Genomic DNA, 23,964 nt, shown 5'->3' with positions numbered 1-23,964 from the left:
TGTTCATTGCTTTGATGCAACTTAGGTGCTTAAGGTGAGCCTTTTACTATTTGTTTCTGCTGTCTAATTCCTCTTTTAGTGCACTGTTTTTTAATCAATGCTGTGCTTTGCTACACTGTTCAATCATGTAGGGTTAGTAAGATTTTTTACTAAAAGGGTTCTTTATTTTAGCAAGGATGCATTAATTGATATCAAAATGATAATTAAGATGTTTGTAATGTTACAGATTTATATTTCAAATGCTGTTCTTTTGAACTTTTTATTTATCAACGAATCCTGAAAAAATGTATCATGGTTTCCACAAAAACTATTATGCAGCAAAACTGTTTTCAACATTGATAATAATTAGAAATGTTTCTTGAGCAGCATAATAGAATGATTTCTGAAGGATCATGTGACACTGAAGACTAAAGTAGCAATGCTGAAAATTCAGCTTTACCATCACAGGATTAAATTACATTTTACAATATATTCAAATAGAATACAGCTATTTTAAATTGTAATAACATTTCACAATATTGATCAAATAAATGCAGCCTTTATGAGCGTAAGAGACTTCTTTCATAATAAACATGAAAAAACCTTATCAACCTCAAATGTTTGAACAGTATGTTTTTATGTATTGTTTCTCTGGAGTAAATTATCACATTTTTGCGGTCAACATTCTTGTAACCGAGATCTGTAATTAATGTAATGTCAGCTGTTGGCCTTTGTGCCTCTAGCTGTGTAATGCGTCATTATATTGGAAAGCTATTGACTTAGTAATTGCTGTTTATTTGATGCAGTTGCCTCATGGTTCATCTCCCCTCTGCTGTCTGGCCTGATGTCTGGCCTGCTCTTCTTCATCATCAGATATTGCATTCTTAGCAAGGTGAGTTATGGGTCGACTATTACACCTGTCTTACATCACCCTACTTAGGTGATCTCGTTTTGACAAATTTTGATGTCAAAATCAAGGGAAAAAAAGGATCAAAGTACTGAGACAGGCTTTAAATGTTTTTGGCTTTGATTCACACATGCCATACAAACATTAAGTGCAGCAGAGGTCTTCTCCCAGTCCTTCAGTGTTATATACCGGTCCATCACTAGTCTTTATAAGACATCACATGTTCTCATTTATATTTACTGTTTAAAATGCATTCAGCTATTTCCAAGTAACTGTGCCTGTGACTGTTTAGATTGCTTTGACAATAGCTCATCTGTGATGGCACAGGAACTGCTTTACAGTCGACAGCAGTTCATCTTTTAAATGTGTGCCTGGTGTAGGCTCTGCTTCTGTAAACACTTAAATATTTAAGCCTTAAAGAGTTAGGAGCTGGGAAATGCATTCTTACCAGTGGCCATAAGCACAGTGGTGTTAAAGGAACAGTTCACCTAAAAATGAAAATTCATCTTTTACTCACCAGCCTCTTGTTCAAAATCTGAATGACTTTTTCTGTGAAAAATAGCAGATGCTTATCAGAATGACTAAGCAGCTATTTTCTGTATAATGCAAGTAAAATGTAATATACAGTAATCCCAAGCTCCGAAAGACAACAAATTTCATAATAACAAAAAACTAACCATAAATATTGTCCATGCTACTTGCGTGCTATATTCAACGTTTTCTGAAGCCATGTGATTGCTTTGTGTGAGGAACTGTAGAGATGTATATTTTGTATACAAGTATGTATATAAGTTTCTTAGTTTTTAAGTTTAATTTTATATACACTGAAAATAGAGCCACATGATTAATCGTTATGTCTATTAGGGCTGTCAAATAAAAAGTCGAATTTCGAATACTCGTCGACTTTAAACAACGGGTGCTTTCGTTTTTTTTTTTTGGTTTTAAGAGGCGCTCGAGATGATGATGGCGTAACTGACGCGGTGTGAAATGGTGGAAAAAGGCTTACTGCTGACGAAAACCCTCTCAAATGGTGACAAAAATCGTGCAACGACATACTTGACCATACCTAGCACATCGGTCAGAGCTGAAAACATTGTCAACAAAAAGCACTCGGCACTCGCTGCAGATTAAGTTGACCTTCTGGTGTTTTTGACTAACAATATGTAGATGTGTAGTGAGTGGATTGTTTCAGAATGGCAGTTTGCTATTTTGTGTTCATGTAGTACATTACGCTGTCTGTTGAAGCGTGTTTTCTCAGGTTACTGATGCACTTACACAGATTTATGTACTATTGTAACCTAATTTTCCTTGCATGCACATTAAGGAAATTATATTTTATCTAAGAACAATTGTTTCAAAAGTTAATGCACTTTAAAAAGTGAATGTCATTTAAATAAAAGATGTGATGCTTGATTTGGCTTATATTTGCATATTGCTCTCACTTGCGCCCTCTTGTGGGCATAGGAGACGAGACGTACAGTACTTTTTTCCTCTAACATTAAGTATTGCTTTTAGAATTCGAAAATAATTCGAATTTTGCTAATATTTACGAAAATAATTCGAATTTAGCTAAAAGTTCATAGATTTTTGATATAAACACTACGGTAGCGTTTAAAATCACCTTTTGAAAGTAGCTTGACGCTTCAAATAAGGATTGTATAATTACGTTACACCACTAAGTGGAAAAAATTGACTGTTAAAAAATGTATTTGCCATTTGCCATTGCCACGTAGACAAGTGAAATCTTTATAAGTCATTGAATCATTCATACAAAATGTTTTTTTTTTAATGTCTGGTTTAATTACGTTATTTTGTTTAGTTGGAGAATCGTGATCTCTATTTTTTTTTTTTTTTAAAGAAAGAAAAAAAAAAGTGATTCTCAATTTATCCAGAAATTGACTGGTTACTTTTTTTTTTTTTTTTTTTGTAGTTTTGATGCTTAACCCAACCTTCATTGTATGGAAAAGAGCAGCTTGGACATTTTGCCTGTTAAATAAATAATAATCCAATATTCATTTTCTGGGTTAACTATCCCTTTAAGATAGTATTTAAATCAGTGTTGTTATTGTTGACTAAAACTAAAACTAACTTTATTCCTAATTGGAATAAAGCTCAAATAAAATATAAATATTAGATTAAAAAAATTACAAATGAAAATTAGAAATGTTGACATGGCAACTAACTAAAATAGGTTTAAGCTGAAGCTTTTGAAACTTTGACCAACAATGGAGTGGTTCTTTTATGCTACAAAATATTACAACTACTTTTTATTTAAGAATGACAGTAACTTTAATGTATAAAGAAAAGAAATGAGCGTTAAATGTAACTTTGGAAATGTTTTGTCTTTATTCATAACATCTGTGTAGTTTTATACAGAGTTGAAGCTCTTTCTGCGATCTGTCCATTACAGGATGACCCTGTTCCCAATGGTCTCCGCGCTTTGCCCCTCTTCTACGCTTCGACCATCGGAATCAACACCTTCTCCATCATGTACACCGGCGCTCCCTGTAAGTCAGTATTGAAATGGTTACATTCACCCGAGAAACGTCCTTGATCTGCCTTGAGTTTGCTTGTTGTCACTGAATAAGTATCATTAAATAGGCCACATTGTCTTGAGATAGATTTCCACGTAAAATGCATTTTCTTTCAGAATATATTCACTTGATTGTTTATAAATCTCACAGCAAAGTTTAATGACGTGTGTGACCGTGTCACGCTCCTCCTTTTTTGTGCAGTACTGGGCTTGGAGATGCTCCCCGTCTGGGCTATTGCCCTCATTACCTTGGCTGGCGCTGTGGTATGTGCCGGTGTGGTCTGGTTTTTTGTTTGCCCCTGGATGAGAAGAAAAATAGCAAGTACGTACTGTCCTTTTCCTTTTCCCTCCCACAGACTAGTGGCTTTAAGTGTCTGTGTTAGATCTCTGTTCCGTTTGTCCTAAATGTTCTATTTCTTTTTCCGATTAGGAATCAATTATCTGAGGACAATTACTAACTACATTTGCAGAAATTGTGTGTTCCACATGTTTGTGCACTTGACATCTGGCCATTAAGTTAGATGTTATTTCTAATCTAGCTTTGGAAAAAGTCAAAGATGTGACTCAGCATGAGGTATCTTCACCAGATCAGGAGGGGAAGGAATTGCCTAACATCTGCTGCTCTGCTGGGGCGCTCTGTAATGTAAAGACTCTCTTTTGCTGGCTCTGGCTTGTGGGCCCATGTTGCGTTCGACTGATGAAAAGCAAATAAACTGAGGCTGTTTATTTGAAAACAACACCATTTTTTCAGATGAGTCACACGGACCTTGTGCAGTCGCTGTACCTTTCTCAATGCAAGATTGGCTGCCCACATGTTTTGATTGAGAGAAGTGCCGTAATGAAATGAATCACTAATGAAATGTAATGTTAAAGCACTGCTTTCACTCAAGGATCAGCGCTTTGTTGAATTGATGCATGCTTTATTGAATTTGTTTTCAGATCAAGGGTCCATTTCATAGTGTGGTTTCCCATGGGAAATCACATGCAAAAATCTGATTTATTAAGCTTTTGAGAAGGATCAATTCTATAAGTAAAGAGCAAATTAGCATTAAATATAAGGGGCACTAATATAAAGTGCTTGTTCATTATCACTGCTTGATTTAAAAGAGCCGGTTTGTAATCATAACGATATCACAGTTTTTCACGCATGGATTATCCATGTTTATCAGTGATTATGTTTGCTTGCTCGTTTTTCTCACTGTAATCTTGTAAATGCTGCTTTTAATTTTCAGCTTTTCACCAGTTTCACAAAGCTTGCCTACTCCCCCCTCCCTGTCTGTTCGGCAAAGAACATTGTTGATTAGGGGTGCACTGATATTAAAATTCTGGCCGATGCCAATAAGCGAATATTCTATGCGATTTTGTCTAAATAGACTACCATTAAAAGTCAGTACGATTTTTGTTTTTTGAAAAAACTTAATACTTTTATTCAACAAGGATGCATTAAATTGATGAATAGAAAAGTTCAAAATAACAGCATTTATTTGAAATATAAATCTTTTGTAACATTATAAGTGTCTTTACTGTCAGTTTTTAAAGAATCCTGAAAAACTGTATCATGATTTCCACAAAAATATTAAGCAGCACAATCTGTTTTGAACAAAATTATAATTTTATCAAATGATTCTTGAGCACCAAATCAGCAACGATTTCTGAAGGATCACCTTTGATATCTCAGGAATATACATTTTAAAAATAGTAAAGTTATTTTAAGTTATAATCATATTTTTGTAATAATATTAATCTTACTGACCCCAAACCTTTGAATGGTAGTGCAGATTTAAAATAAAACAGTAACTAAAATAAATCTTTTAAATGGTACATTATAATGTTCAGTATGAAAAAAAAATATATATATATGAAAAGATTATTATTGTTTTTAAAGATTACCGTATTTTCTGGAAAATTAGTCACGTCTGACTGTTACACCCGGTTAAAGTTGCATTACGAGGAAAAAACACCATAGATAAGTCACGTCGGTATATAATCCACATTTTATTATAACATTCAGAAATAATGTGAATTTTTTTTTTTTTTTTTTTTTTTTTTTTTACATTAGACACTATATACATGCATTTTAGTTCCCCTTACTCCACAACAAATTTACATTTAACTGTATTCAGAACAGAAAAGGAATGAAAAATATTAGGTATTAAACAAATTCATTCTAATCAACATTTATTTTAAATGACTAGTCTAGACAAATTTATTTAAAGTAAAACTGCAACTACCAGCTTTTGGGATGTGCGCTATACAAATAATCTTGGGCTTGCACACCTTTCTCAATCAGCACAAATCTAAATGTTTTGCATGCTTGATGTGCATTATATAAGTTGCTTTGAAATATTAGTTACAGCATGTTTCAGATGATAAAATAAAAGACATTAAAAGTGTAAAAATACTGTAACTTTCAGTGAGTGTTAGATGATTACAAAGGTAATGTAAATTTAACAATAAGGGAAATGAGCATGTAAAGCAAATATCCAATACGTATACGATCATTAAAAAGCTCTAATATTGGGCGTTAACCAATTTATAGTGCATCCATACTTAATTTTTAAATGATACTTTTTCCCCCTAAACAGGTCGCCTGAAGAAAGAGCATGCTCTTTCCCGCATCTCTGATGAGAGTTTGGATAAAATTCCGGAGGAGGAAGAGGAAGCCCCCGTGTTTAAAGAGCTCCCAGGTGCGAAAAACAGCAACGATGCTGTGCTGCCCTTGACAGAGGAGTCCACAGGGGAGCTGAACAGTCTGGCTAATGGAGGCACTGTTCTGCCCAACGGCAGAGTGTATGGTACGTGAAAGGATGTGGTTATTTTGGTTTTAATAGGTTCCATCTGAAAAAAATGTCCTGCACTGACCTCTGATATGTTTGTTGATTTCGTTTTTTTTCATGTCAGGTCGTACCAACTCCATGACCAACGGCTGCCTCAAGTCACCCGTGTCCAATGGGGGATTCAGCTTTGATGGACACATGCGCAGCGATGGCCAGGTCTATCACACTGTTCACAAGGATTCTGGTCTTTACAAGGACCTCCTACACAAGATCCACCTGGGCCGCCTGGAGGACGAGCGCAGCGGCTCGCGTACTGACAACAACTACCGTCACCTTCGCCGCAACAACAGCTACACGTGCTACACAGCGGCCATCTGCGGCATGCCTATGCAACCCCTGATACGGTCGGAGTCCAGCGCCCCTCCTCCAGAGGACAGCGAGAAGCTAGTGGGCGACAGCGTCTTCTACTCCAAGAAGCGATTGCGATATGACAGCTACTCCAGCTACTGTAACGCGGTCGCAGAGGCCGAGATTGAAGCAGAGGAAGGTGATGTGGATGTGAAGTTGGCAGCCGATAAAAGGGAGCCCCTTGCCCCTGCTGAGGGTGTGCTGGAGGACTGCATTGATGAGGAAAAGGAAGAGAAGGACAATGCTCAAGTCTACCTGCTCTTCCACTTCCTGCAAATCCTCACCGCCTGTTTCGGATCGTTTGCGCACGGGGGGAATGATGTCAGGTATGCCACTTGCTGTAGTTCTTGGTTTCAAACCCAAGATTCTTTTTCCTACGACAGGTGTTTCTTATGTTTCAGTATGTATTTTCTTTTTAGTATTTTTGCTTTTTAGTATGCTTTGTGATTAGCAAGTTCAGAATAAAACCTGTATTTGCATAGTTTTTTCACATTCCACAGCATTAGTGTGTCCTGAGAACAAGCCCTCAGTTGAGTGCCACAGATCTGGTTCACAGCTCTACAGATGATTTGGCACATACCCAGACTGTTAAGACTTGAGACGTGGCAATGTGTGTAGGCTAACTTTAGCTGCTTAATAATTTAAACGGTTAACATCTTATATATAGAGAGTACCGGTGAAATGTTTGGAAACATTACATAATGTTTTTGAAGGAAGTCTCTAATGCTTATCAAGCCTGCATTTATTTTGATCAAAAATACAGGAAAAACTGTAATATTGTGAAATATTATTACAGTTTAAAATAATGGTTTTCTATTTTAATCTACTTTTAAAATAGAATATATTTCTGTGATGCAAAGCTGAGGTTTCATCAGCTATTACTCCAGTCTTCAGTGTCACATGATCATTCAGAAATCATTCTAATATGCTGATTTGATACTCAGTTATTATCAATGTTGGAAACAGTTGTGCTTAATATTTTTTTTATAAGTGATACTTTTTTAAGGATTCATTGATGAATAAAAATTTAAAGAACATAATTTATTCAAAATCTTTTCTAACACTTTTTTAAACCAATTTAACACATCCTTTCTAAATAAAAGTATACATTTTTTTCCCCAAAACTTTTGAACGGTAGTGTATATTGTTACAAAAGATTTCTATTTTAAATAAATGCTGTTCTTTTTTAAACTTTTTATTCATCAAAGAATCCTGAAAAGTATCCTAAAACCTGTATCACAGGTTATAAAAAAAAGCATTAAGCAGCACAACTGTTTCCAAATTTGATAATAAATCAGCATATTACAATTATTTCTGAAGAATCATGTAATACTGAAGACTGGAATAATGGCTGATGAAAATTCAGCTTTGCATCACAGAAATTAAATATATTTTACAGTGTATTAAAATAGAAAACCATTATTTCCCATTGTATATTACACAATATTATGTTTTTTTCTGTATTTTTGATCAAATAAATGTTGTCTTGATGAGCATAAGAGACATCAAAAATAGTAATGTTTCTAAACTTTTGACCTGTACTGTGTGTGTGTTTGCACATTATATATACATACATATAAAAACTGGAAATGTAGTACTAATAGTAGTTGTTTATTCATATTTTATATTAATTATATTTCTTTGTGCATTCATATAATTTTGAATTATTACTAGTTTTGGTGGGCAAATTAATTTATTAAAAAAATTACCACCTCTGCTAGCACAAAATATTATGATGCTGTAGAAGACATTGAAATTATAGACACATTAAATCAATCAAGTGACAGCAATGACAATAGTAATGTTACAAAAATCTTATCAACCCAAACTTGAACTGTAGGTACTGTTAAAAAAAGTAATCATGAGTAAGCAGAGTTAAAGCAATATGTTGATTTATAGACCACATGGCTTGATCTCCATACAGTTTGTATCCTCATTGTAGAAATTTTCCCCTGTGTTTTGTCTTTTCTGCAGTAATGCAATTGGTCCTTTGGTGGCCCTATGGCTGATATACGACCAGGGTGGGGTGATGCAGGAAGCAGCCACACCGATCTGGCTGCTGTTCTATGGCGGCTTGGGAATCTGTGCTGGATTGTGGGTTTGGGGTCGACGTGTCATTCAAACAATGGGCAAAGACCTCACTCCCATCACCCCCTCCAGGTGAGATCAGCTTTTTGGCAGAGAGCATGACGTTTGTGCATGATGATTGGTGTGTGGGCTTCTGTTGCATGCAGATGTGATGGTTAATCCAGCTGTGTGAGAAGTCTCCCTAAAGGGATAGTTCACCCAAAAATGAAAATTACCCCATGATTTACTCACCCTCAAGCTATCCTAGGTGTATATGAGTTTCTTCTTTCAGACGAATACATTTGAAGTTATATAAAAAAATATCCTGGTTCCAAACTTTATAATGACAGTCAGGGCCAGGGGAAGACAATCCAGAGCTCAGGGCAAAATAGGAATATGCCGCCCCCTACGCTCATATTTTTAAGAGAAAAATGCCAAATTATCTCACATTAACCCCTACTGTTGACTTAAGACAGGTGTAATGAATTAATACAGTTGACTCACCATTTAAATGAAGACCTGTCTTGCTTTGGCTGGTGCGAACTCTTCAATTATCTTGGAGCAATCTGTCGCAAATTGGATTAGATGCTCAATTGAAATTTCGGCCAAATTCAAACAGTCTTGTGACATGTTTACATGCACACCTTTTGTTTCAATCGGACTGAATTTACTCCGATTGATGAGTCCAAACGTAGTGTTTACATGAACACTAAACAAAGTGATCAGGTTGATGTGCATGTTTATATGTCACCAGCAAATCGTAATAGATTTTTTTGACATGCTTACATTGACATGTGGATGAGAATCCGAAACAAGGACTGGTGGGACGTTGTCCTGTGCCCCTTCACAGACACTGAGTGAAAGGGGAATTTTAGAATGACGGGACATTCATTTATATGACACTTTATTCAAAAGGAAGAACAGCTCGTTCAGCGCGTCATACGTCATTGCACTATTTCTACGTTATTGTACATGCACAGTCCTTTCAGTTTCGGTTTTCAATCCGATCGAGTGTTTACATGTTCTCTCGAAATTTTATTCGCATCAAGCTCAAACGGATCAATTAAGGAGTTTACATGAAGGCTTTTCAGTCCGATTGAGCCGCCAATCCGATTACTATTACTAATGGATTTTTTGGTTGCATGTAAACGTAGCCGCAGATAGTTCTTCACAAGTTTGAGACGCTCGTGCGTGTTATGGTGCGACGTCCTCTAGTGTCTGGCGCCCTGGGCAATTGCCCTGTTTTCCCAGCGCTTCCGCCGGCCCTGATGACAGTGAATGGAGGATGAGATTTTTAAGCCCAAAATAGCACATCCAACCATCATTAAAGTAATCCATACGGCTCCGGGGGATAATAAAGGCCTTCTGAACCAAAGCGAAGCGATGCGTTTGTGTAAGAAAAATATCCATATTTAAAACTTTAAAAACTAAAATAACTAGCTACCGACAGACAGCCTGCACAAGTCGACTTACGCCAATAGAGTAACCCCTGACGCGATGTAGGAGTAATGTAAGTTTCGACACCTCTCGCGGTTCAAACTAATAGGGTTGGGGAACAAACTTAAGCTCCTCTTCTCTTATATCGAAATATATTATATTATATTATATTATATTATATCATATTATATTATATTATATTATATTATATTATATATTAAAAATTCTCGTTTTAGACTTCTAATTCGTGACTGGTGTTTTGTTTTGCTCTGTCCTCTGCGCTTCTGCGTTCGTCAATACGTCAGGTCAAGTGTTACTCTTTCGCTATAAATCAACATACGGCCGTCTGTCGAAAGCTAGTTATTTTAGTTTATAAAGTTTTAAATATGGATATTTTTCTTACACAAACGCATCGCTTCTCTTCAGAAGGCCTTTTTTAAACCCCAGGAGCTGTGTGGATTACTTTAGTGATGGATGGATGTGCTTTTTTGGGCTTCAAAATTTCATCCTCCATTCACTGCCATTATTAAGCTGGGAAGAGCCAGGATATTTTTAATATAACTCAGATTTGGTTTGTCTAAAACAGTGGTTCTCAACCTCTCCTGCAGGGACCCCCTGACAGGCCATGTTTCTGTTTTAACCCTGAAATGGCACACCTGATTCAATTAATGAGTAGTTACTAGAGCAGGAAGAGTAGGAATTAGTCAATTAATCAATTAGTCAACTACTCATTAAGCCTTTAATTAATTGAATCAGGTGTGCCATTTCAGGGTTAAAACAGAAACATGGCCTGTCAGGGGGTCCCTGCAGGAGAGGTTGAGAACCACTGGTCTAAAAGAAGAAAGTCATACACCAAGGATGGTTTGAGGGTGAATAAATCATGGGGGTAATTTTCACTATCCCTTCACTATCCCTCACTTATCCCTTACTTCACAGGATCTCATTGGGTTTATATTAAGTATTCTAACAAGCAGCAATTAGAAAGGACAGAATTTTTTTACAGTATACAGCAGGCTTTATGTAAGTGTCCTCCTATGGTAAACCCATGCCAAAAACACACCATTTTTCCATGTTTTATTTATTTCTGACAATGCAAAAGCTGTCCATCTTTTCCTGTAGCAAGTGGAAAATAGCAGAAGGGGAGGACCAGTTTTGGTGTAAAAATCTGACAGAACTGAAACCTTCCTCTTGGTCCTAAAGCAGTGCTGAAGGGTGTAATTGTAGACTACAGAAACGGAGCATGTGCTTTGGCAGCACGGTCACAACAGTTTATCTGATATTGAAATCTTGCTAGATTAGTTCTGTATATCGGCTTTTCTCCTCTCTCGTTTGGGTACTTGCCCTCAATCCCTCTTTGTGTTGCCACCACAAATCCGGTTAAATATCACAGCAGAATGACCGTAATTTAAATTTTAAACACACTTTAGAATAAAGGCAGTTTAAAGAGAGCGGTCACTGTTTTACACCCTTCACTCAGAACTGCCTGGGTTTGCTAAATTTAGCAAGACACTTGTACGCACGGCCTCAACGACCTTGCGTTCTCTTAGTAACAAGACACACTGTCAAAAACAAGTGAGCTCGAGTTCATAATAAGAACAAAAGATTTTACCCTATAAAAAATCTCATCATTGTTCTGAGAAAATTAGCTTCAGATCATTTTTATAAGCATACTTGTTAAGGAATTGTAATTACTATACACTGATATACTGAAATGTAACTTGCTCAAAACTTATACTTTCTGGACATTCTGCTGAAAACCGAATCCAAAGATGATCATTTTAAATGAGGCTTTGAAATTAGGAAAATTATTTTAATTTAATAATATTTTTCTGTTGACTACTACTTACTAATAACATCTAAGATCCAAAATAGTGTATTATATGTTTAAAGTATTAAATTTAGAAATTATTTTATCTGTGCATTATTGGTTCTCCACGAGAATCTCGCTACCGTGAACGGTGAACATTACTTTTTTTTTTTTACTGTCAATATTGTATATCCATCATCACTTACATTAAACTTACATTCTTTAGTTAATTAAAAATAAAATAAAAACTAATAAAAAATAGAAATTATAATAGTATCCCAATGATACTAAAATAACACTGCCTTAGATGCAATTAAACCTGGATCATTTCATGGCACAATTTATTTATTTTTCTATATCAAATTATCTGTTATTAAATGTTCTGCCTTTTTCTCTTTAATATTTTAAGTGGCAGGAATTTTAATGAAAAAAATCCTGTTTATTTACATTTCAAAAACAACTTGAATAATGTAGAATAATGTTGTGTAGCATTATTATAGCATTGGTCATTTTAATAAAAAAAATTATAGTAACAACTTTAACAAAAAAGAAAATTCATGAAACGTAATTGGGATTGTCATTTTTAGTCAAAAATGTCAATTTTTGACATTATTATTTGTCAATTATATTGATATGCTCGCAAATTAGCAGTTTCTGGAAATATGTGTTGGTGACTGTAGTTGTTTCACCCTGAAGGGTCACTCTATAATCCTGCATGACAGTCCAGTCTATAGTAAGTGACTGTGGATCAGGTGGCCATGTTCCCTCGCATAGCTCACAAAAATAACAATCAGATTCAGCATGACCTCAGCATCTGTCAGGTTGCTCCTTGGCTTTAATGTTTGTTGACAGGAAGAAGGATTTTTTTTTTTTTTTAATCTTAAGTGTCCCTATTATGCTATTTAAAAGGTTCGTAATTTTGTTTTGGAAGTCTCCTTCAATAGGTTTACATGCATCCAAGGTCAAAAAACACTTTCATTTTCAGCAGCTCCACCTCTTTTCTCAGTGTCTGAAACGGTTCAATAAAGGATTCTCTAAGCCTCTACTTTTCGTGAACCCACTCTGTTCTGATTGGTCAGATGGCCCAGTCTGCCATTGGTCTACCGCTTACAGCACGTATCAGAAACTAAATGCCCATTACATTCTCTGAATTTCACCATTTGTATACACAGTGATGAGGACAGTAATAATAGTGTTGGTATTACCGTATCAATTTGAGTCCGAGTTCTTGTGCTTTGGAAGTGCATGCAAAGTGGATTTGCTTTTGCAAACAGCATCTTCTCTACCTATTGATAACACAAACCAAGCTCTTTCAGATCTCAGCTACAACTGCACACTGGAAAAAAATCCTGAAATTTACGGTAAAAAAAACAGCAGCTGTGGTTGCCAGTAAAAAATATGTCAGCAACCTTTTAGGTTTTACCGGACTTAAACTTACGGTAAAAAATTTACATCCAAATCTGTACACTAACAGTATTTTACAGTAAAATGACATATTTCCCTGTCAAATCTATTACAGTTGTGTTTGAGGGCAGATCAAAGTAGATCGTGGTTCGTGGGTAGACAATGAAGACCATAGGCTGGCATTATGCAAATTAGTTACAAATTTAAATAGATTTGTGCAGGATTTAAGACTGTAATTACTGATGACTCATTTCACGCAGTTCAAAATCGGTTCTTTCTTTTGGGAGACAATGACTCCATTTATTTGCTCTTTGAAACTTTGCAGATCTTTTACATTCACAAACAGCTATAGTACACACTGCATGACAGGTAATATTCGAAAGAGCATAATAGGGGCACTTTACCCTGGGATAGTGAACTTCCTATGCATTATGCATTATTTCAAAAGTTGCTGTTTAGATGGGCTTGCATGATTTTGTGGATGGTTTGTCTGCTTGTTTGTGCGCTGTGCATATCTTACCCACGTGTTCCTGCTGTCTATGTGTGTTTTAAGAGGTCACAGGAGAGTTTATCAGCACAATTTCAGCACAACCGTAATGACCACAAGGCTGCCGCTTTTTCCACCTGCATGCATGCACACACTCGTTTACTCTCCCTCACGCACACATTTCATAGGCACATACTCACAGAAAACCTGTCAACCCTGTTTTCTTGTTACTACACCACCTTCATCTCCTCGTGGACTTCTTGCATGCCTGTTAAAATGTTTCTGCTCCTCTAGACCTTCGTGCTGTACGTGTGTACCAGCCTTTCTCAGTGGCATGCATTGTCATAACTGGTTTAAATGCAGGTGTAACTGTATAAAGTTGTGTTCTGTTGCCCTCCCCCCGCAGTGGATTCACTATTGAACTGGCCTCTGCGCTCACTGTTGTTTTGGCGTCCAATATCGGACTTCCAATCAGTACGACACACTGCAAGGTAAAGATCGGGTCAGACCCCAGCTGGCCCCCTCAGGTTATTGTGTGCACGCCACCGGAGAGAAGAGGGAACTGTCTGTTTGTACAGGGAACAAGAGCTGCCGAAATCAGCTTTCAGCATATGATGCTGTTGTGAATCACAAATAATGATGAACAGAAACACTTGACACCCTATCCACAAATAGGGTGCTGTCCTGCTACAATAAATGCACAAATCACTTGTACTTAGAAAAAGAACTATTAGATAACATAAAATGAACATGGTATGAGTTGTAGGAGTTTCAAAATTAATCCTGTATATATTAACATTTAAAATCATACAATGATACAATTTTACAATTATAATTCATTGTAGAAAATTCTTATTTAGCTTTAATTACCACAAGCATAAATCATTTAGAAAATTTAAATGAGACTTTTATTGTTGATTTGCATTCGTCCATTGTACCCTATAATTAAAGTTAAGGTACTGTAAGAAGAATTTGTTTCAATACTTTTCTTTTATTTATGGGAAATATAAGTTGATCAATATCAGTGTTGTTATTTAACTAAAACTATTAAAAATAGCTTTTGTTAACGGAAATCTTTAAAACTTAAACTTAATATTAGAAATGTTGTCTCAGGAACTAACTGAAATAAGTTTAAGTTGAAATGCTAAATTGACTAAAACTACAACCGAAATAAAAAATAAAATGAAACTAAATATTTTAAATAAAAATAAAAAACAAAAGCATATAATAACATGACTAAAACTTAAACTAAAATTAAAATGAAAGCTGAAAATATAAAAATAAATACTATAATAGTATATAAATAATACTGAAATAACTTGGTCAATAACTACCAACAAACATTGTCTTATTCTTATTTAAATTATTTGTTTAAATTATGAAATTTATTTTTTATTTCATAAATCTGCTTTGTTAGACATAATTTAGACAAAATTACCTACATTTTAGTTACAGGTTGAAAAAATTCTCCAAAACGTATATAACATGTATAAAATAAAACTTCTCATATAATATGTTGTTTTACCACCAGAAGTGGATGAGCAACATTTTCTGAAGGTCATGCACCTCTTTTTCCTGACATTTGTTGCATTTATTTTTAATCACGATTACTCTGGCATAGGTTCTCTGAGGTGAGTCATCCAGTTACTGATGTCATTGGCTCGGTCACTGTTTCTGATGGTTATAAATCAACTTTACTGCACACTGATGTCAATTCTGGGACAATGAACCCTCTCATCAAGGCTAAAGCGGCTCTCTCAAACCCTTTAGAAATAAAGATGAGTACTCCCTCTTCTCTCACACGTGGCCCTGGTGCATACAGAATGAAATAACTGTCTTCTCTTCACAGATTTGTGTTTATTTATTGTGTTAAGGATTGTGCTTCACCACATCATCTCTTTGTCCCCTCCTCATCTGTCTCATGGCATGTCGCTGTGTATTTGTCCACGTATGCTCGGGGCCACTGGTGTCTTGCTCCATGCTATGCCTGTCTCTTACATTTTATCTGTTGTTTGTCTTTGTCTTGTCATTTGTCACAGTGGATTTTGCATTGAAGTAATGAGCGCTCTAACAGTGCTTGTTGCCTCAAATGTGGGCGTTCCTATAAGCTCCACCCACTGCAAGGTATTGGTATAGTAGTGAAGCTTTGGTAGTGCTAAACTCCACCCCATAGCTTCACTAGCATAATCACCGAACAGCCAATCAGTGCTCACCTCTGCAAAACATGTCACTCCATGATTGCAGCTTTGATTCACTTTTTTGATTCATTCTTTTTTCATCTACTAAGTTGTTTTAAAGAAAAGGTAGTAATCGAAGTCTGTATGTTTTTTTAGTAAGTTACTGTGTAGTGCATACATTTCAGTTGAGATACTAAACGTGTTAACCACACCATGTCATTTGCAGTGATGCCATTTAAAAGTACTTAATTTTTCCTCATTACCATAGGTCAACAGCCTGAACTGTTCACATTCAGCTGACAGTCCAGCAACCTCGCCTATAGTCAAAAATCAAAATCAAAATAATCCTATTTACTTACTGTTTCTACAAATCCCTGGAGTGGACATGAGCTGACCTCTATGTATTCTCTTGCGTGTGCTGGGATGCTTTGTAATTCAAGGGCTTGTTTGGCTTCATTCTACTCCATGACCTCTATGCAGATTTATAAACATCTTGTAAAATCTTTCTAGTGCTTTAAAAACTGGATTGAGGCTAATTTGGATTAGGGCTGTCAATTTAACATGTTAACAGTTTGGATTAGGGCTTTCAATTTAACATGTTAACTCTTTCCCCACCAGGGTGTTTGAAAAGTTGCCATCATTTTCACAAAACTTTCATGGCTTTTATTTTTGTTAAAACCACAGAAAAATGTTAGTGTTCTTTAGGCTGATGATTTTTGTTCATGGAAATCTGCGGCAACAAAATGTTTGAATGAATGTTTTTACCTAACTTGATTTGAAACTGGGAATAAATAAAAAATCGGAATCGATAAGTAGGATCAGAATCGCTTAAATTCAGCCCGATACCCAACCCTATGATCCAACAGTTTGCGACTATATGCAACGATTCAAATGCAGAATTTATGGGAATTATATAAACAAAATTTGGTCTCAAACTATCTAGCCCCTACTGACCAGTGTTATTTTACTATTATTTATAAACTTTTGTAGTATTTATTATATTATTTGTATTTATAATAATTTTTAATTAGTTTTATTTTAATTTTTTTCAATTTTAATTGGAGATTGTTTGTCATACGTTTAAGCTTTTCATCTAATATTTATATTTTATTTTATTCAAACTTTTTCAATATTGAAAATGTAGTTTTAGTTTTAAGTTAACAGTAACACTGTTATTGACTAGCAGCTCAATTTAGGTTGTTTTATCAAACATGTATGGGGTTAAGCACATTTTTGAAATGTTATTTTTTTTTAATGTTTTATTTCTAATAAAGTTTAATTAATGGGTTTATATATATATATATATATATATATATATATATATATATATATATATATATATATATATATATATATATATATATATATATATATATATATATATATATAATTATATATATTTTTTTTTTTAAATGTGGGAACAAATCAAGATTTAAACATCTTTAATAATGTTAGCTCTTTGAATTCTTCATTTGAGGCCTTTTCTGAGTAAATAATGATTTAATTAAATAATCCGCATATGTTCCAACATATTATTAATACTTTTTTTTTTTCTTTTCTTTTTTTTATCGATTGACAGCCCTAGTTTGGGTATTCGAATTATCAGCATTACTGTTGGGAGCATGTGTCATGTTTGTGTCATAGCATCCAAAACATGATTTAGCAGGCCGTTCAGGTTGAGTTTTGTGCAGTAAAGCCACCTATATTGCATCATTTTGAAACCGGAACAAACACATGGCAGCTGTGGAGGAGTCTCATCTTCATCAGGTGTATATTGATTAAAGCCTCAAAAAATTGAGTTGCTTGTTTGCTAAACAAATGATACCACCAAATTCACAAAAAGGTCATGATGCTTGGCTTGAATTCGTGGATTAGTTGCATGGCCCACAGGTTACATCTTACATGAAGTTTGCGAAGTTCAAGGGGTTTAAATGTTGAAGAAAGTCATGGGAGAATTAAAGGCCTGAAGTCTTTTATTCTCTGTTGTTGACTTTGGGTTGACTTTTGCTCCAGATTTAGTCCCCCCTGTGACGGAGGCTTCGGTTACACTGACCGTATAAGAACAGCCAGATCGCTCTTGTATCTAGCACAACACCTGTCACCAGCACCACTGAGTCACACAGCATGTATGGAAATGTTACTCCTCCCGCTGCCCTGTGGTAGGCAGGACATGACATGACTTTACCTTTCAAGCAAAAAGAGAACATGACTAATTCAGAGCAGGATATGGCTTTGTTAAATGGCTTAATTGTAATTTACTGAGGATTGACCCAGATTTTATAAAAGAAAAGAAAGCTTAATTTCAAACCTTGTGGTACTTTGTGTCCTCTAACTAACCACTGCCCCCAGTACTTTGCACAATTAATAATCAAATCCATGTATTTTGTTATGTCAGTGCATTCAGGAGACATATTAAGCATATGACCCTATGAAATCAAAATTGAAGTTTTCTGGCTTTTAGCTCATGTCTGTTTGCTTTGAAGCCATGTATTGGCTAGTCAGAGCTTTTGCCAACGTTTTTGTTTGGTAAAATGCTCTCTATAATATATAATTGTGCGATATATCAAATATTCCCTATGTTCGTGGTGGCGATATAAAATGTGGTCCATATACTGTTGTAATAATTTTAGATGGCTTTCTGAACATTCAGTTTGCTAAAGACAAGCCTGGTTTCCATTACAGATTTGTGCAGAACTTCTGCGATAATTGCTAAATGTCGATTAAAAAACTATTGCTAAATGACGGCATTTCCATTAACCGCGACTAAAATGTCTTTTTTTTTTTTTCTCACGATAAGTCATTCCAAACATCATGGCAACAGATGTTGGTGGGTGTACGTACGTAAAACCCAATTAAAATATAATTGAACAAACCAAATTTATATATGAATAAAACAAAAATGTAACCTAATTTAAATCTGTTCATCATATAAAGCAATTATGTACCTTCAGAAGACTTGGGTTAAATTGCTTGATTCATATGGATTACTTTTATGATGTATTTTTATACGTGCGTGTTTGAAGTGACAAACATGCTGAGAGAATATAAAAAAAATCTGCATTTGCGTTTTAAAGATGAACGAAAGTCTTACCTATTTGGAATGACATGAGAGTGAGTAAATGATGAATTTTCTGTTTTGGGCGAACTATGCCTTTTAAACATAATTTCTATATAGTAAATATTGTTATATATATTACATCTTGATATAAATCATATTTTGATAGATTTCAGTCTGTTAACAACAAGATGTCTCAGTTTCTAAGCTATGTTGCCCCCAGCGCTTTTGACCACAAAAAAATGTATAATAATAATGGGGTGAACACTGTAATACGCATCAATCTAACATCCTGATTCAACAGGACATAAAACTATGATTGTGATTTCATGGGGTCTTTAAAAAGCCTTCAGGAATAACAAAATACATTCCATAGATATTGAATCCCTAGTTCCCCATCTGAAAGAAGAAATCCATGTTTTATTGCTTTCATTTCATGTTTGTGTATCGTGCTACTGCTGATTTTGCCTCTGCTGTGGGTACAGGTGGGCTCAGTGGTGGCGGTGGGCTGGATCCGCTCTAAGAAGGCTGTGGACTGGCGTCTCTTCCGGAACATCTTCCTGGCCTGGTTTGTCACTGTCCCTGTAGCAGGCCTCTTCAGCGCTGCTGTCATGGCCCTGTTCGTCTACGGCATACTGCCTTATGTCTGAGACGGGAAATGGAGAAGAGAGAAGGAGGTATAGGAGGGTAATGATGAAAAAATAAAACAGAGACAGAGACAGAAAATAATTCAATATCATGATATAAGGGGACAACCAGAGGGTAGGGAGAGTCTTCAAATGCTGCCTGGAAAAGCGTCCAGAATCCTTTGACTTAAATATCCTTAATCTTGTCAAGAGTATTTATTTCCGTTTCATTTTTCTATTGTTTTGTTGAAATGTTACCATAAACCGCAAGGTCTTTGACTCAGTGATATGAAATGGTACATTTTCAAAGTTCCAAAAAATAGTTCTCGTACATCTGTGGTCCTACATGTTCAAAGGAGTAGCCAGAACTGGACAGATGTGCACATACTCAGTGCATTCGTAACCGTTGCAATTGCCAATCTCACATAAAATACATGTACATGAAGAACGGGACTTTTATGGCACAATTCACAGTATATTGGCACAAAATATAGTTAACTGTTCCTGGGCCTCTAAATGTAATGTTTTGAAATATGCCATGTGTGGTGTGTTATAACCGCACCTTTATTGCCATTCGCTGAAACATCAAACTTCTGCGTAAATGACACTGAGAAGAAGCATCCTGCTGTTCAAAACCTACGTTAGCTGCATTGCTAAAATCATACCTCAGTCAACCCTCTATGCCACATTAAAGACAAGTGACAAAACTGTGCTATCTCATAATACATGACATATTATAAGATTAATAATTTTTAATGTGCAAGAATTCCGTTCTTTTATTGTTGTATTTATTTTTCGATATGTTTCAGACCTTTTTAAAAAAAAAAAAAAAGGTGTGAAGACAAAATCATGTTTTGAACTATGTATACTACTATAATTTCTACTGTGTATATATTCAGCTTTGGATTTTAGATTTTTAGTTATGTCTTATTTTGAGGTCTTATATTGTTACATATAAGGAGACTTTAGACCAGGTTTGGTAGTTGCATGAAACGTATGCTCTTCCAAGCATATGAAAATGATCAAATATTAAACATTTACTTTCCTATGACAAGACACTACATTCATAATCCTGTCAGGGCATATCAAGAATAACTTAAAATGAACGATTTACCACTTTTTCTCCAATCGACTAACCTAGAAGATTCCCATGTCAGTGAAATATTAGGAATTCACCATCATTTTAAAGATGTTAGAACGTAATGAGGGGATCAAGGAGCATATCTGAGGTATTCAATGTAAACTTTCAATAATTCAGCTTTTTTTTTTTTATCCGTACATATCAATAGGTGATTTGAACTCATTTGATTTTATTCCCTTTTTGGAAAATGAAATAGCCAAAGATTCTGATGATCAAGTTTAATTGCCAAACTCTTTGACAGTGTTTGTAATTACAACAATCTAAATGATGTCCAAACAAAAAATATCAGTTTGTCTCTGTATTGCAGAAAGTATATAAAGGATGCTAGTAGTTCAGTCTAGCCTAAGTATAAAATGTTCTTTGAGCCCAATGGATGATGCCAATATAAAAACCTGTATGTGCCGAAACAGCCAAAATCCCCTAATGGGCACGTTGGTGAACCCATAAAACCAGCACAAACACACAAATGTAGATTTAACCAGTTCACATAGATGGTTTTTTGGAGAGGCAGTATTAGATGCTGGGTCTGGCTATCGGTGAATCTCATATCAGCATCCAGCTACTTGATTCAGCCTTACTGATAAAGCCTTCAGTACTGATATATCACATTGAGCTTTATCAGAAGAGGAACTTGTTTAACATCAGGTCAATATGTGGTTCAGAGACACAAATGTGTCATAAAATGAAAGGTCAATATGTAACAACCTATTTGTGGCCCTGACACCACAAGAAACCAAAAAGTCTCATGATTTCCGTCCAAAAAAATGACCATGCTATATCAGCTGAACTGAGCTTAGATGTTTGTCAGACACCGTCGTAATCTGCCTCGGGATAGTCACCTGATTTGGAAACTGTACAAACGTGTGGCTTTGAACCAATGCAAAGTGTTGCTGTTTCTTTTTGTGTGTGCGTGTGTGTGTGTGTGTATTAATTTTGTTTTTATTTTTCATCAAGAACAAATCTATGCTTAAATGGCCATTTGCCTTGTAATGTTGTGCTTTACTGTTTGTTGGATACAGTAACTTCAGTACTGTGGTGTTTACATTGTAATCATATTGTAGAATAACTCATTGCAGTTGCCTAAATATGCCAATCAACTAACTATTAATCACAAATTAAATATGAAATAACCAGGCATAGTGCAAAGGTGTTTCATGTCATTTTGTGTTTTAGCAGTGTGATCCATCATGATCCTGTGTTACTCACACTGTTACATGTAGTACACAACTTTACATGGTGGATAAGATAAAAAAAAGAAAAAAAAGAAATGAATAGATATATAAATTTCATTAAACTATATTTTTCTACATATATAAGTTTTACCTAGGTGGCGACTTCTTACATGGAGAGTAAACTGGGCTCCTGAGCAGCGATTATATGAAAGTACCAGTAACTATTATAAGAAAATTCAGTGCTGAATACCACTGAACATTTTCTTAAAGATGATTGACAGGTGTTAGTAATGTGGATTGGTTCCATATATCCATTGTTTTTTCTTGCCCAGGGACATCCCTCTCCCTTGCGTGAGAGAGCGGTTGCGAGTTGTTAAAATTCAACAGTTTTTCATGATTATTTTTTGAGAAGTAAGGTTGAATACCTTTGTAATTTTGTTTCCCTGAAATGCAATATTGAGCTGCCAGACTGTGGTCAATCGGACCTTCACCAGCAGTGGCGTTACCAACGTTGAGAGTCAGACACAGCGAAACGTTTTACTAACCTGCATCCGATATTTTGCATCAAACTGGCGATATAATTAGCCTTTCTGCTACGACTTGGTTTGTTTTATAGCGGCACACCAGCGAAATCATTCACATGCGCAGTGAAAATAAAAAGCCAGAAACACTTTACGCTAGTACACGAATGCAGACGCTCTGCGTTTGACCAGCACACATGCGCTCTTGTTGCCTAAAGGGGGTGATTTAGTTGCTTTCAAATGTATCTAACATTAAACCAAATGATATTTCATCTAGGTAATTTTCTATAAAAATTGTCTTTAAATTTCTCAATTAAATTCTCTTCAGACTGTTGCTCTATCAAGAAAGTAGTTTATCTGAAAGCAATTTACGCTAATTCCCTCTATAGTACGAAACCCCTGAAGCGATATGGTGATGGGAAAAAATATATTTCAATGCTTTTGCGTTTCCCCAAGAAACTCACTCGCAAAGAACTCAAAAGTTTCTTGGGGAGCGCAAACATTTCACAACAGAACGCAAAAGCATTGACATCATTTTTCGTCCCATCTCATATTTTTTCCCTTCACTGTCCCTTTAAGGGCTCCGTACAATATCATTGGGAAATGTGATGCGCACTTGAGTCGCGCTGAATTTCGTAATTGTCTGCGTTCAGGTATTTGTGTAACTGAACATTGGGCTGCAGTAGTTTGGCCACAGAGTTAGTTCTGACTCTGAGTTACAAAGAATGTCATTTTAGTCACTACTATGCTAGATCCAAAACTTTTTTTGATGGAAATTTTTATAATTGGACATATCCAAAGAAATCACTAGGCAGGAGTTGCGCAAACAAAGTCATCCATATCCTCAACCGGTGTGATGACAAAAGGTTTCATAACTGTCCTTGGCAGCCTATAGTGACATCCTCCCGTAGTGTACTAATATCGTTTAAGTTTCCATGTTCTTATCTGCAATTGAAAATAGAATGTAGCCCAATCCTCTGCTGGCCTGCTGATTGCCTGCTGTGTCGTCTCTATTTCCATGATGAAGTGAATGCTATGCTGTTAACTGTCTGGTACCATCTGAAGACAGGGCTTTAGATTTAACAAACCCACTTATCTGCATATGTACTGTATTGCTGTATTCTTTCTTTTTGGAACTTTTTTTGTGAAAGTTGTCTGCATTTTAACTAATTAAATTATGGGAATTAAAATTACAAAGAATAACAATCTTCCGATCTCCTGTTTTAATTTGTTGATTGATGTTTTAAAGTTGAATCTCAACCCAGCTTAATATAGATGGGCATACGCTGCACGGCCAAAAAAAAAATGTAAAAAGTTGCTGTTTGGATTAAAACTGGCAAATTCTTAAGTGTCTATGATTGGATCATTATTGCAGTGATTATTATGTTTCTAGCATGTTATATGTGTGGCAATAGTTCTTCTAAACCTAACTGATGGAGTGTTAGCTTTTCATTTCTTAAACAACC

At 35.5% G+C, this 23,964-nt stretch overlaps 1 protein-coding gene across 3 annotated transcripts in view; it reads left to right on the top strand.

The window, feature by feature from the left end:
* slc20a2 (solute carrier family 20 member 2) overlaps positions 1-22,052 on the top strand; it is a 52,666-nt gene extending 30,614 nt beyond the window's left edge. For all 3 annotated transcript variants that reach the window (XM_081349663.1, XM_081349664.1, XM_081349665.1), the window contains exons 4-11: positions 786-871; positions 3,297-3,393; positions 3,622-3,741; positions 6,005-6,214; positions 6,321-6,930; positions 8,579-8,764; positions 14,213-14,297; positions 19,524-22,052. In XM_081349663.1, coding sequence (XP_081205789.1) covers positions 786-871; positions 3,297-3,393; positions 3,622-3,741; positions 6,005-6,214; positions 6,321-6,930; positions 8,579-8,764; positions 14,213-14,297; positions 19,524-19,688 — 1,559 coding nt within the window. In that variant the 3' untranslated portion in view covers positions 19,689-22,052. The remainder of the gene's footprint in view (positions 1-785; positions 872-3,296; positions 3,394-3,621; positions 3,742-6,004; positions 6,215-6,320; positions 6,931-8,578; positions 8,765-14,212; positions 14,298-19,523) is intronic.
* Positions 22,053-23,964: the final 1,912 nt, after the last annotated feature.

This window comes from Scardinius erythrophthalmus (genome assembly GCF_964197995.2).
Source record: "Scardinius erythrophthalmus genome assembly, chromosome: 20".
In the NCBI taxonomy this organism is placed as follows: domain Eukaryota; kingdom Metazoa; phylum Chordata; class Actinopteri; order Cypriniformes; family Leuciscidae; genus Scardinius; species Scardinius erythrophthalmus.
Note: the sequence above shows the minus strand (reverse complement) of the source record. Positions and strands in the feature narration are given on the sequence as shown.